At 33.4% G+C, this 13430-nt stretch overlaps 1 protein-coding gene across 1 annotated transcript; it reads right to left on the bottom strand.

Moving 5' to 3' along the window:
• Positions 1 to 295: 295 nt before the first annotated feature.
• LOC120251044 (IST1 homolog) lies at positions 296 to 12332 on the bottom strand. The gene is made up of 6 exons (XM_039259581.1): positions 12168 to 12332; positions 10166 to 10298; positions 9932 to 10035; positions 3064 to 3235; positions 2836 to 2976; positions 296 to 842 (listed from the first exon to the last, which is right to left on the bottom strand). The coding sequence occupies exons 1-6, from the start codon at positions 12215 to 12217 to the stop codon at positions 453 to 455; spliced, it is 990 nt and encodes a 329-aa protein (XP_039115515.1). The 5' UTR covers positions 12218 to 12332; the 3' UTR covers positions 296 to 452.
• Between the last annotated feature and the right edge of the window lie 1098 nt (positions 12333 to 13430).

The raw sequence follows: 13430 nt of genomic DNA, 5'->3' as shown, positions 1-13430 counted from the left end.
AACCCAATACATGTGTGGGAGGCAGAGTCACCTGTGCACAAGATGCAATAAAATCCCCGATATGAGGGCAAGTTTGTAACTCAATCTCCGTGACACTGGTTGAGGACACATTAGTAAATGTTCAATTTCTGATCCTTATTTGTCACACTCGTCGCATTTGTCATATATATATATATATATATTATCCAGGTTTTCTTCCCAAGTTTATATTCCAATAAACAATTCGAAAAAAATATCAAATAACTAGAAAAAAGAGATCAGAGAGATTTATATAGCATTTCTACTCACTGGTCAATTTACAAATAAGCTTATCCTTTTATTAGTCACCGACGAATAAAAATATATACAAACTGATTACACATGCATATTTTCTTCAAAGCAACCGCAGTAATTTTCTTAGTTAACATCATCAAAGACACAACGCAGAAAACTTAAAATTGTGCTATCTTCTACTACTTACTGTGTTTATCACTGCTCACTTGGGCAACCCGTTTAAAATTTACGAGCTCAGCAGCTGCCCGGGCAGCAGCTGATGCACGCTCTGCTGCAGCAATGGCTGCTCGAGCTTGCTCCAAAACATCCGATGAGCAAATCACAACTGGGTTTGCACCATGACATTCTTGTTCCGTTTGAGTGTTAACTTGTTGCTTTGCAATTGACTGTACTGAAGAATTTGCAGTCTTCAGAGCAGAATTGGTATTTGTCAAAAACATTTGAGGCTCAGATTGGTGAATCTTTTGATTCTGTGCCGATGGAGAAACAAGATGCCTGTCAGTATTTGTTGTGATATTCGTCAAACTATCAACAGCAGTAGCCGGAGAATTTGATGAGTTCAAACCTTCCTGCATTTAGAATAAGTATCACGTAAACAAAGTTGGAATCTTGTCAAAAATTGAAAACAAAGGTGGAAGAAAATTGATGAATATTCAGCTATCATGGTAGTTTGGGAACATCTGAAATTTGGACTGTCGGGTTTAGAGAATCCTTCGAAATTATTTGACTTCCTGTTATCATTGGAAATAATCTAATATGCTGGTTGGTAATTTTACAAATAATTTATTGAATACAAGAAAATTCATATTGTTTCATCAGTAAAAAGGTCACAGCTCCCTCTTATAACGATGCACTGAGAGAACAAAGAAAATAAAGCGCAAAAGACTAAAGAAACAAAATAAAAGAAATACATAACATCAGGACGAATAATAACATTATGGTGTCTGGAGTCGAGATTTTCGAGAATAATTTGCAAAAGTCAAGACTCATGAAGGATACATGAAGAAATCAAATTAGTGATAACATCAAAGGAGGAAGAAAGTTCTCATAACCATGCCACAAAGTGAGAACTTCGTACATCCTTCTTAAGGTCAAAAATATCTAGCGACAATAAGAAAGCAAATTGCTATGGCATAAGATGGAAGCCTGGTTATAAGAAAGTTGATGTGCAAGATGATACTAGAAACATGGATCTAGAAACTGGTGTTAACCTAGATAATTTATCAACATCATGATATATATGGAGAGTACATATAGCTATAAATGGTAGGTTACCCACTGGGTCTAATTTGAAGCCCAATAGCTTGGCCCCAAACCGATTTTAATATTCCACACTCCAACTCTTTCAAAAATTTCCCTCATAATATCTCCACAAGACTCATCACTTGCTATCTTATCCTTTTCTTCACTGCTTTCCCATCATCACTCCCGATATCTTCCTCCATCCCTCTATATCTTGCATATCTTCAACTAATCATTTACGTCAAATGCATTTAAGTAACACCTTCTGCTTGTTAGTCCTAAAAACAAGGAGATTCATTTGTACAAGTGAATGATCCAGACCTAAAGCTTTCTTCATCAAATCATTTTCTCGCATGCTTGGTCTGAGTGTGTGTGAGTGTGTGGCTCAGTTTGAATAGTGTATGTGTGTGTCTGGCTCAGTTTGAATAAAGTGTGTGCGCGCGCGGGGCTCCATTCCATTCTTGCTGGTTTACCTAAATCACAAGGAGCCACTAGTCATGGAGAACTACTAAACATGTCCTTGTGATGGTATTCTGTACAATATCTACAGCAAACCATAAGTCCCTTGTATTTATGTCCTTCCAAGTTATTTAATTTGTCTGCATTAATCCCATTCTATGTATATCCTTCAAATAATTTCTCCAATTCCAACTCCAAGTCACAATTATAGAATAAGTTCAACTTTTGTACAAACTCTTCCATACCTTTAGCATATATACTTTCTGTGATCTTTAACAAAAGCCACCAATTTCAGAAGGATGGGCCATTCATAATACCTTGCCACAGCATTTAGTATGTAACAAAGTATTGTGCCTTTACAAATTACCCATAATTAGTATCAAGTCCATTCATCATTTTAGAAAAAAGCTTCTTCCCCTTGCCATAAACCTCACTAAAAATTGTATTGGTCAATGCTTCCTAAATCATGCTAAAATTTAATGAAGTTGTGGGTTAAATATCCAAAGAGAAGAACAAGGGATAAAAAATGACACCACTCAAACAACATTTCTAACAAATTAAGCCATAAAGATCGTATCCAATTTTTGCGTAGTTTACTAAATGACAACCATTCAAGTTCAGCACATGGTTTCATAAATTCATGACCATGCAAGTTCAATATGTAGCTTCATAGATTCACAACCACGCAAGTTCAACACATAGTTTCATAAATTCATGACCATGCAAGTTTAAGAGCAATTCCAAACCAAGCCACAAAGATAACTGACATGGATCCAGAACTTCAGGTTAGAATCGTTGAAGGTAAGAAACAGCAAAATGAAGGGCACAATATGTAGATATGAAGAAATAAGGAATGCATACCAGTAGATCCTCATGTTTTTTTCTAAATTCTGCTTCTGTGCTAGATGAGTCCCAATCAACATTGTGCTCCCGAGCAATATCTTTTAAAACCTTTAATCTTAAATCTGACGGAGCGACTCTCACTGAGAGTTTCTCAATTAGCTGCAGAGATTCATACAAGAAAAAAACCAAAATTTTATTGTCAAAAACTCAAATGAGCAAATCAGAAAGCTTAAAACATTTCCTTACAGTACGATTCACTCCACTATCCGGCCTAAGCTCAGAAGCAGATGAAACAAATTCTTTCCCGTATTTTGTCGTAAACAAGTTTCTGATTTGCATAAACTCTGGCAAATCTGAACATCTTGGAGACGCAAAGATTATACTAGCAACAGCCTCCTGTAACTCAGAAGGGCATTCCCTGCCATATGAAAGAAGTACAAATCTAATAAATACCAACTATCATCCTCATAATATTGACCTCAAAAAGGCAACAATATCATGGAGTTGATTGAGATCTACAAGCACTGAAACTTTTATAGTGGTAGAACAAGTAATGACCAGTAAAACTAAATATGGCCAAAGTAAAATGAAGTTCCCTTAACTAGGCCTTGTTATTTGTTGGAATCAGACAGGAAGTAAGTAAATACAGTTTTAAATTTGTTCAGCAAAGTAAACTAGTAAGTAATAACTTTTGGATGGACTGGGATTTGGCCACAACCTCCAAAACACACAAAAGATGGCAAACCGCCCATCTTTTAGGGATGGTTGCTCATGTAGTACCCCCTCCTCCCCTCCTCTTGGTTCTATGATGACCTCCACGACTTTGGCATTAAACCTTCTTCGCATCTTTGGCTAGCTGTTCATGCTGGTTCTCTAGTGACCTCCGCAGGTTAAGCGTCAGACCTTCTGCCCACTTTTGGCTAGTCAACGACATTGCTCCTATTTCCACAAATCTTCTTGGTGAAGTTTTGTTCCTATTTATTTGTTTTTCCTTTTTTGGATTTTGTTTTCTTTGTGAGAGAGATTTATAGTTTTACTTTTGCAATCAGAAGTATTTTACAGAACTCAAATCTTGAACTATTTTGCATATCATCTTTGTTCTCAAGGCACTTGTTCTTTTGTTGCTAGGGTTAATACTCTAGTGATACAAGTTTGATTGATTCAAATTTGCCATTAAGCCTACAGTTTTAGGTATATAGTTGAGGTGTCATACGACTCATACTTTGTTAGCATTGACTTGTAAGTGCTTTTGCTTAATTTAGAATGTTGCAAAAATATATTCGTTTCAAGTGTTTGGTTAAAGGAGAGGGCGTGGATGAATGGACAACCACCATCCCTAGATGATGGACAGGCAGCGTCTTTAGAAAGCATGGGAAGCTGCCCATCCAAGCACCCATCACTTCCCACATTATCTTTCCTTGTTCTTTCAACATAATCCCCATCACAATCACATCCCTCATAGCCTGTTTCCATCACCTCCTAACCCACAGCCCCTTCCCTCCCCAACGACTCTGGTAACCTTGGTTCTCTGGTGACCTCCACAACTCCAGCATTACGCCTTCTTCTCACCTTTGGCTAGTAGTTAATCTCATTCTCCGGTCACCCCCATAGCTTTGGCATCAAACCTTCTACCCGCCTTCCGCTAGTAGAGGACACCAAACTGTTGTCTCTACATCCACAAATCTTCTTGTGAAATTATGTTCTTACATGTTTGTTTTTCTATCTATTTATTTATTTAATTTTTGGAATTCATTTTCATTGTGAGTGAGAAAGAGACTCAGATTCATAGTTTTAGCCATGCAATCAGAAGTGTTTTATGAAATTCTGAATCCTAAACTTTTTGCATATCATGTTTCTTTGCAATGTGCTTGTTCTTTTGATTCTAGGGTTTATACTCAACTGATCAGAGTTTGATTTGATTGAAATTTATCATTAAGGCCAAAGTTTTAGTTATACAGTTGAGGTATCATACTTTGCTAGCATGGACTTGTAAATGCCCTTGCTTAACTTAGAATGTTGCCAGAATGTGTTCTTTTCAAATTAAAGCCATGGACTGCCAGAACCTACTTTCAACCAAAGTAGTCAAATCGAGATTCGAATCGTGAATCGAGTATCGTGAATCGAATCGAATCGTAAGATTCGGTTCAACATTTCAAAGTCATATATATATATAACATGATTATATATAAAATAAAAAAAATAAAAATTCTAAGTCATGAATTAAATATAAACTAGTTTGGAAGACATTTTCTTAGTTTGAGATCCTGTTTTGAGCTTAGAAGACATTTTCAAGTATTAAGCAAACCTATATATATTTTAAAAAAACATTAGTTATTTCAAAAATAGTTCAGATTTAAAAATTAATATAATAATCACAAAAAGATTAAATTGTGTTAAAGATTAGTTTTTAAATTAAAAAGATTTCTTTTCATAATAAGATAACAAATTAATTTGATATTAAAATTAAAAAAAAACATTATCTTTTAATTAATCTTTGAATTTGTTTTTGGATAACAAATTTAAAGATTAATTAAATAATCACTAATTTAAAATTTTTTTATAATAATTAAAATAGTTGATCGCATGCATTATAATAAAGAATTTAAAAGAAAAAAAGAAGAATGTCGAGAAAGATGAAGAGATGGTATAAAATGCCTTTGTTGAGGATGTTGGAATAAAACAACAAAATTTCTCATTCCTCCTATGTTTCTTACTCTTTTTATTCTTCCTTTTCCTTTGATAATTCAAAAACTTGTATTAACTAGGGATCGTTGATCTTCTCAATTCATCATTCATGTTGATTCGACCGATTCGAGACAGATTCAAACGATTTATTCACGATTCTAGATCAATTTCGATTCTTTTATAAGATTCGAACCGTTACGGATGAAAAACGATATGAATCGTAAGATTCGTATCGAGAACCGTACGATTCTAACTACACTGCTTTCAACAATTAATTCTTCTCTTAACCCCAGTTTGCTGGATGTGTTAAACTTAGATGGCCAACAAATACAATTAATTCATTCTACTGTACTCCTCTTTATTCTGAATTCATGTTCTTGGGTTTTAAGTAATTTACGTGTTTTTGCAAGATTGGATTTGGATTGTGGATGTTCTGGGGAGGAAGTTAATTATCTTCAGAATTTCAGCAAGTGAGTAAACCAAGGGAATAAGAGACAAAGATCTTGACAATGCATTGAAGAATAAGCTGCTAAAGGTCCTGTCCTTCTAGTAATCATGTCTGGTACTTGCATGGAGTTTCATTTGTAGAAAAACATGTCAAGATTGGTGCAATTACCTGGGCTAGTTAAAACGGTGAGCAAGGTTGCCAGGCCATTGCCAATGTCATATTTGGCAACTATAATCCAAGAAAGTAATAACCATGAAAAAAAATTTGAACTTGAAGTTGAATTCAAATGAAGGAATTCATCATCATTGTTTGTTTATTGTTGCAGGAGGGAAACTACCATTGACATAGTATCATGCTGATTATGCACCCACATGCAATTCTCTCTTGGGTGCATACGTTATGGTGCACAGGTTGTTTGATGCAATGTGGGACTAGTTCCCTCCCTCCAGACTTGTACTCTGCTCCTGAGCTGCTGCAAAAGAACACAACCAGGAATGGCAACTCTGGCTGTTTGTGGGAAGTGGGGAGCTGCCTAATAGTTGGTTACCCAACTCTAACGTGGAACGAAAGCATTTACTTTAGCAAATGCTATCAATGACCACTATTTATTAAGGCCTTTTTCCTTTATTCAAATTTTGTTAGTAACATGGATCCTTGTTAGTCTGTTCAAGAGCTCAAGTAAATCACTGGATTTGTATTCTTGACTGTGAATAGCACATCTGGCTCTTTGCTTTGTGTGTTATTTTCGATCTGCTCTTAGATTGAATATGAGAACAAATATAATCCACTAATCGATTTCTGTTTTAAAGTTCATTGCTTTTAATTTGCTGCTTTTTTTTAAAAAAAAAAAAATCTAATTTTCGGAACCATCAAATAACTGATGTATCAGCAACACATCGAATTTTATTACGTAAAACAAAAGGTCATGACTATTGTAAAAAACTCCATTTTATGTCTGGCAGTACTACTGAAAAGAGATGAATAGCAGCAATAATTTCACCCAAACATAATGGCACAAGGCCCTGCTAACTTCCCTTGTTCTCTTCAGCCTTACAGTCAGCACTACTATTATAATTCTCCTTTACCAGGATAGTAGTTGTCATAACTTTTATTAGATCAAAATTGTTCAAAATTCCATTGCCACAGGTGAAGCATATTCAAGTCAAGACTATAACCAAAAATGACATTTCTCAAATCCTTTACCAGGGCAGTAGTTGCAAATAGAACTTTTCAATTTCATAATTTTTTACCAGGTGAAGTTAATCTATATCCCCAAAAAAAAAAAATCCCTTTTTTTTTCTCAACTCTACTACTAAAATTCTCATTAATAATAAGTTTCCATCCCCTTTCCAAGAAATAATCGACTATGATCCAGGTTTCTAATTTACAAGCCCCCTTAACAAGAGCAACAATCCATTCTTGAATCTTTACAAGAAGGGAGCATTTAAAGACGAGAAAATTAATAAATGAAAAAAATCACATGTAATATGCCAAGTTCACTTAATAAACATTAATAGTCAAACCGTGTTAATCTATTATGATTTCATATGTACTAGCTTGTATTATTTATGTTATACTATTATCAATTGAATAAAATAGAATTCATATTTACTTAAGATTTCACCCAGAAATAATAATTTTTATTCGAATAAATTAAATAATTTAATTTTTTTCATCTTAAGATTTTAATAGTTATGTTTGTTAAGAAAAAGAAAATTGTACAAAAAAAATATTTTAAAATAAATATTATAATTAATTAGTTGCTAACATACTTATTTTTATTAAGGCATTAGACCTAACAAATATATACAAATACATGTAGGAGGGCAATCTCACTATTAATGATGGTGATGACAACAACACTTATATACATCCTCATCCATACTCAGCCCAAATAACAAAGATCTCCATCCATATTCCATCCATCTTTAACCCTTTACCAAACACCCAAGAAACCTACATCTGCACCCTCCACATCCTCATACAAGCAGTGGGCCAATCCAAGTAACCAAATACCCCGAAGTGAATGATAGGCAAAGTGATCGTATGCAGGGTCCAAAAGAACTTATCAAGATCGATATTTTCATAAATGATCCATGTGAAGAAAAAGGCAGGTATTAATATAAGCAGCTCCCTATGCCAGCTTATCTCTGAAATGCTAATCGGCTGCCTAGAACACTACGCCCCCGCTTCAAAGATGGTTAAGTGATGCACACCCAGTTTCTAGATGGTGCTAAGTTCAACATCTAAATCTGGCCCAAACCAGCTAAATTAAGCTCCATTTCAAATCCATATGTAACAAAATATACACATCAGATAACAGAATTAGAACCTACATCTGATAACAATCTTTCAAGATCTCATATTGAATTAGTCATTAATCAAATACACTATCACTTTTGAGTTTAATAGTATGTTTCTTTGTATTTCCTTGATTTTATTTAGTACTTTTCTTTTAATGATTTTATCAGATATATTTTTAAGAACTTAAATATAACATTTTCAACACTTTACTTTTAAAATTGTCTGCATGTTCACTTATTTTTAAAATTGTCCTACTTGAATCCTACTCTCCTTAGACACTGCCCATTGACAACCTTGAGAAGAACTAAGGCAACTTTATTTCATAGCTTTTTCTTAATAATGGTATCTGACATGTTTTTATAAACCCATATATAGTATTTCAACACTTTTCTTTTTTAAATTATCCTACCTAGGATACAAGCCAATATGATGAGGTGGGCAGGAATCCTATTGACAGCCTTGGGATGAACCAAAGGACTAGATAGAGAAACTTATTAAGTATCCTTCAAGTGCTTGGAACAGAGGTATCCAAAAGAAAGCAACACAGTCATTGCAAAGGGAGTATCAGCTCGCAGGAAGCAAACAAATATTGGACAAAAACAGTCAATATAACTAAATCATTTTAGTTAAGCAGCGTAGCATTTAATTAGACACCTGCCAAATTTATATTGGCAGTACAGAACAGATGACAGAACATATGTACAAGAACATGGCAAAGGTGGAATATTTAAGATAGTTATTAACTTGAATAGTATGTTAGTATTTGTTCTCCTCAAACTTTACTCCAACAACATTGTGGAGTATCAAGCATGGATTATGAGAATAAAGTTGGATCAGGATTTGGCACTCAAAGGACTCAAAGTCATAGGCATTCCCTCTATTTGTAAGCCAAATAAACAATGTGTACGGATGGTTGCAATGAAGGAAGCCAGTAATTGATGTGCTCATGGTATTGCCTGGTATATGGATCAGTTCAGAAGGAAGTCACAAACAATCTTTACAATAGATGAGGCTAATTGATGTGCTCATGGTATTGCCTGATATACAAATAGTGATGCTTATGGCTAAGGCTAAAATGTCAATGGCAAATGGCAATAATGGTGAATTGGGATCTTGTGCCAACCTCTGCATCAATAGTCTAGGGTTAAAGCTTTCATTGGAATGGATGATGCATGTTCATTGTTATTAACCATCTCAGAAAGTTAACATGGTTAAAAAGTCTAGATTGAAGAAAGGAGAAAGAAGATGAGATAGCAGGTCAATAAAATTAAACAATGAATATTACGGAACGAGAGGCAAAAGCCTTTACACCATACAAATTGAGGACCACTAATTTTATCACAGCCTAACAAGACAGAGGGAAAGAGTGAGGGAACAACCTACCATTAACAAGTCCCGCTGAACCGGAATCATACCAATATTGGAAAAAACAATAGCCCCTTGTTAACTATTTATCATACATGACACATAAAGACCATATTTATGATGGTTGAAATTAATTCCTTACAAATAAAATGAATACTCAATTATCTTATGCTGATCTTTACTTCTAAAGGTCTTCATGTTAGGATAAAATTATACATATATATATATATATTATATTAGTGAAAACTCCTCCTGTTAGAAAATTAAAAAAAATGTGCCATACAGAAACAAATAAGTGACATAAGTATCTACCTTTGGGTATCAAGAATTGGAATACGTGCAAGAATGAACTCGCAGAACAATTCTAGAATATCATAGGCAGCCAATATGTTTTGTTCGCGTATGACATGCTCCACCTAAAAGTTTTCCCAGTAAACCAACTAAAGTTAAATACTCCCCATCAAAACTTAGAAACCCAACATAAATGGAAAAACATGTTCAAAAGGGGAAACATATGCAGTACACATATAAAAACTTCAAACATACTCGGATGCGAGCAATAGCTTCTTGTCCAGTCTGAAGAAATTGTGAAATTTCTTTGTGCATATGTTTCAGTTGAGCCTCTCTCTTATTACGCAGCAATTTGATTCGAGAGATGGCCAAATTCAGACAGGTCTTGCTAATGACAAGACAAAAGAAAGAAAGACCAAAAATAAGTACCTCTATCACTTGAACAGAACAAAAATAAAGCATGCGAAGTCTGCCAAATATGATTTCAAACACAATAAATGGAAAAACATTTCTGACTGTACATGAAACAGGCACCACCACCAAAATACTACACAACACTCCATATGAGACTCAGAACTAAGCATATTTTTCAAAAAGAATTAAGAAAAAAAAGCCACAAAACCCTGTGCTAGCAGGAAGGTGCCCATGGAACACTCGCATCTACCTATATCATGAAATAGTGCCTTTCCCACGACCACTTATTTGAAATATAGTTATTGGAATCTAATTAATCAGGATAGTAAATGTATATTACTTTAAGTAGAAACATGAAGGACAAGTACATATAAAACAAGGCTCTTGTAATCCTCTCTTTTCTGAAAAGGTAAGTGTTACAAGCACAAAAATTTTGACAATGCAATACCCTTAAATACATTCAAAGACTTTAGGAAGATCCAAAAACTGTAGTTAAATAAAAAGACATAAGCTACATCCTTGCATGTTTCTTCAATTAAAACATACCGTCCCAAATGACTGATCCACTCAGTCTAAAAGGCTGAAAACAAACAGCTTGTTCTAATTCATGGTTAAAGTCCAAATATTATCCTAATATAAAAGCACTGGTGCAATCCTAATCTTCACTAGATTTAGGAAATTGTGATTCTTTATGTAATTGTAGTATTTATCACTGCAGATGCTAAGAGGAATATCGAATATGAGGTTTTAGAAATTTGTAATTAACCACTATCCCACAAGTCTAATTGTATATGTCAGCTGCTGCATAATGCATTCTCAGTTTCATTGCCGATAGGCCTGACAGGTATATCATCCTAAAATGTTGGAAAAATGAATATTTTAATGTTAAGAAATCATTCTAAATCCAAAGGCCCCGGTCAATACAAAACATTCATCAAGGATGTCAAGCGACATGGTAAGAATATAAAAAGGAGATGATAGCTAAATTAGCAACTTAAGTATAAGCTCACAAGCCAGACAGGAAAAAGAAATTCCTTGAAGAAACAGGCAACTTAATTTTTGGAACACTTTATGACAACCAACAAATGTGCCAAGTCTGAGCAGCCAATCGTATCCATGAATAGCCAAATATGATGGGCTGAGTACCATTTCTCATTAACATAGTTTATAAATAACAATGAAAACAGGATAAATCACTTGAATAGGCTTCAAAAAACTTGATAAACTTGATTTTGAAATCATAGCACTTCCAAGATTATACTAGGAACTCTATTAATCATTCTTTCAAACTGTTTTGATTATTTGTTATCCCAGGGTGACATGCTTATTCTTATAGTACAAGACCACAAGTTACCATAAAAAAAATGAAAGCATTCATATTTCCATCCTCCAACAACCAAAAAAAGAGGAATTTTATCATAAATAGAAATTATACATTTCGCACAGTCAAATAACATGAGAAGCAATTCAATTCCTGTCAACAAAGGAATAAATGAATTGTTTTCAATCAATATTCAATAAAAAACTATCAAATTTTGAAACTACACTACTTATGAGTTGTCGCCACAGCAAACACTACCCATAACTCAAACTTAAGATTGACTTAGGAATTTCATCAAAATTAAGATTATACATTGCATAAGATCAAATAACATGAGAAGCAATTCAATTCCTATCAAAGAAGGAATACAACGAACAGACTTCTAATTAGAAAACTCAATAATCAACAAAAAATAAAAAAGACAAATAAAAAATTCCTTATATGTATAAGAACATGGATCTAAGACAAGAAAACAAAGAATTGAAAAAGAAAGAGTAGTAGTTGATGAATGAAGGGACTAACCATCGGACTCCGAAACTAGATCGGTTGAACAAGGAACTGAGCGTTGCCATCGTCGGCGCCGGAGATATCAAACGCCGGGTTGCAGAGAACTCTCTCTCTCTCTCTCTCTCTCTCTCTCTCTTGCAATTGGAAATCACTGCATCTGAAGCCACCACAGATACAGACAGATCTGTGAACAAGCACCCGAGGTTTTATTTTATTATTATTATTATTATTTGCATGTGAATGAGCAGGCTTGATCGGGTTGGGTCCGGTTCGAGCTTGGCTCAAAATTAAAATATATATATATATATATATTATTATTATTATTATTATTATTATTATCTATACAATACTATTAAAGTAGATGTGTAATACAAATATTATTAAAATAGATGTATAATCTACTCAAAAGTGTTCCAAAGAACAATTTTAATTTTTTAATAACATTTTAGTTTTTATTTATATTACTTATAATATTAATAATTAAAAAATATTAATTACACCTAATTATTTATGTAATAAATATCTATAAGACTTTTGAAATCCAAGATATAAAATAGTTTATGTGGTATGAGTTGTTTAATTATATTATTTTATATATGATATTATCTCAAAACTCCTCACAAAATTTTAAAATCTTCGATGCGAAGTTAGAGAAAATGGCTAGTTATTATTATTATTATTATTATTATTATTGCATTCAAATAAGCCAGGCTTGATCGGGATGGCTCCGGTTCTAATTCGGCTCAAACTTTGGTAGCTTGAGCTCAAGCTCAAAATTATCATGAAAGGTGAACTTGAGTTTGGTTAGGTTTATCTTTAAATTATTATTATTATTATTATTATTATTATTATTATTATTATTTGAAAAAAATTTTAAAAACTTTCTGATTTCTCTGTTTTACAAAATAGAGGTAGAGGTTTGTTATTTTCGTTTTTAAACTAGTTGTTAACAATATTAACTCATGGGGATAAAATTATCATTTTATTTAAAACCCTGCTCATATGGAATAATTTTTTTTTTATATATTTTAAATATATTAATTTTTTTCTAAATTTCAATAAGTAAAATAATAAATAATTCTAAAAACCAAATAAAATAAATTGATGTCTGAGTTAACATCATTAAAAGTTTATTAATAGGTTTTCTCTTTTTTGCTAGCCGGAAAAACCACACAGTTTAAAAACAAAGACAAAAACGAACTTTTGTCCCTATTTTGTAAAATTGGGACGCCACAAGTTTTTTAAAAATTTTTTTTTTTCTTTGATAAATAGACCACA

The sequence above is a fragment of the Dioscorea cayenensis genome, chromosome 20 (assembly GCF_009730915.1).
Source record: "Dioscorea cayenensis subsp. rotundata cultivar TDr96_F1 chromosome 20, TDr96_F1_v2_PseudoChromosome.rev07_lg8_w22 25.fasta, whole genome shotgun sequence".
In the NCBI taxonomy this organism is placed as follows: domain Eukaryota; kingdom Viridiplantae; phylum Streptophyta; class Magnoliopsida; order Dioscoreales; family Dioscoreaceae; genus Dioscorea; species Dioscorea cayenensis.
Note: the sequence above shows the minus strand (reverse complement) of the source record. Positions and strands in the feature narration are given on the sequence as shown.

Coding starts and splice junctions, on each gene's coding strand:
- LOC120251044 (XM_039259581.1), bottom strand. CDS start 12,217: ATGGCAACGCTCAGTTCCTTGTTCAACCGATCTAGTTTCGGAGTCCGA. Junction 3,236..9,931: donor CCAATTCTTGATACCCAAAG/GTAGATACTTAT, acceptor TTCATATGGCAG/GGAATGCCCTTCTGAGTTAC. Junction 843..2,835: donor AAAAACATGAGGATCTACTG/GTATGCATTCCT, acceptor TTCTAAATGCAG/GAAGGTTTGAACTCATCAAA.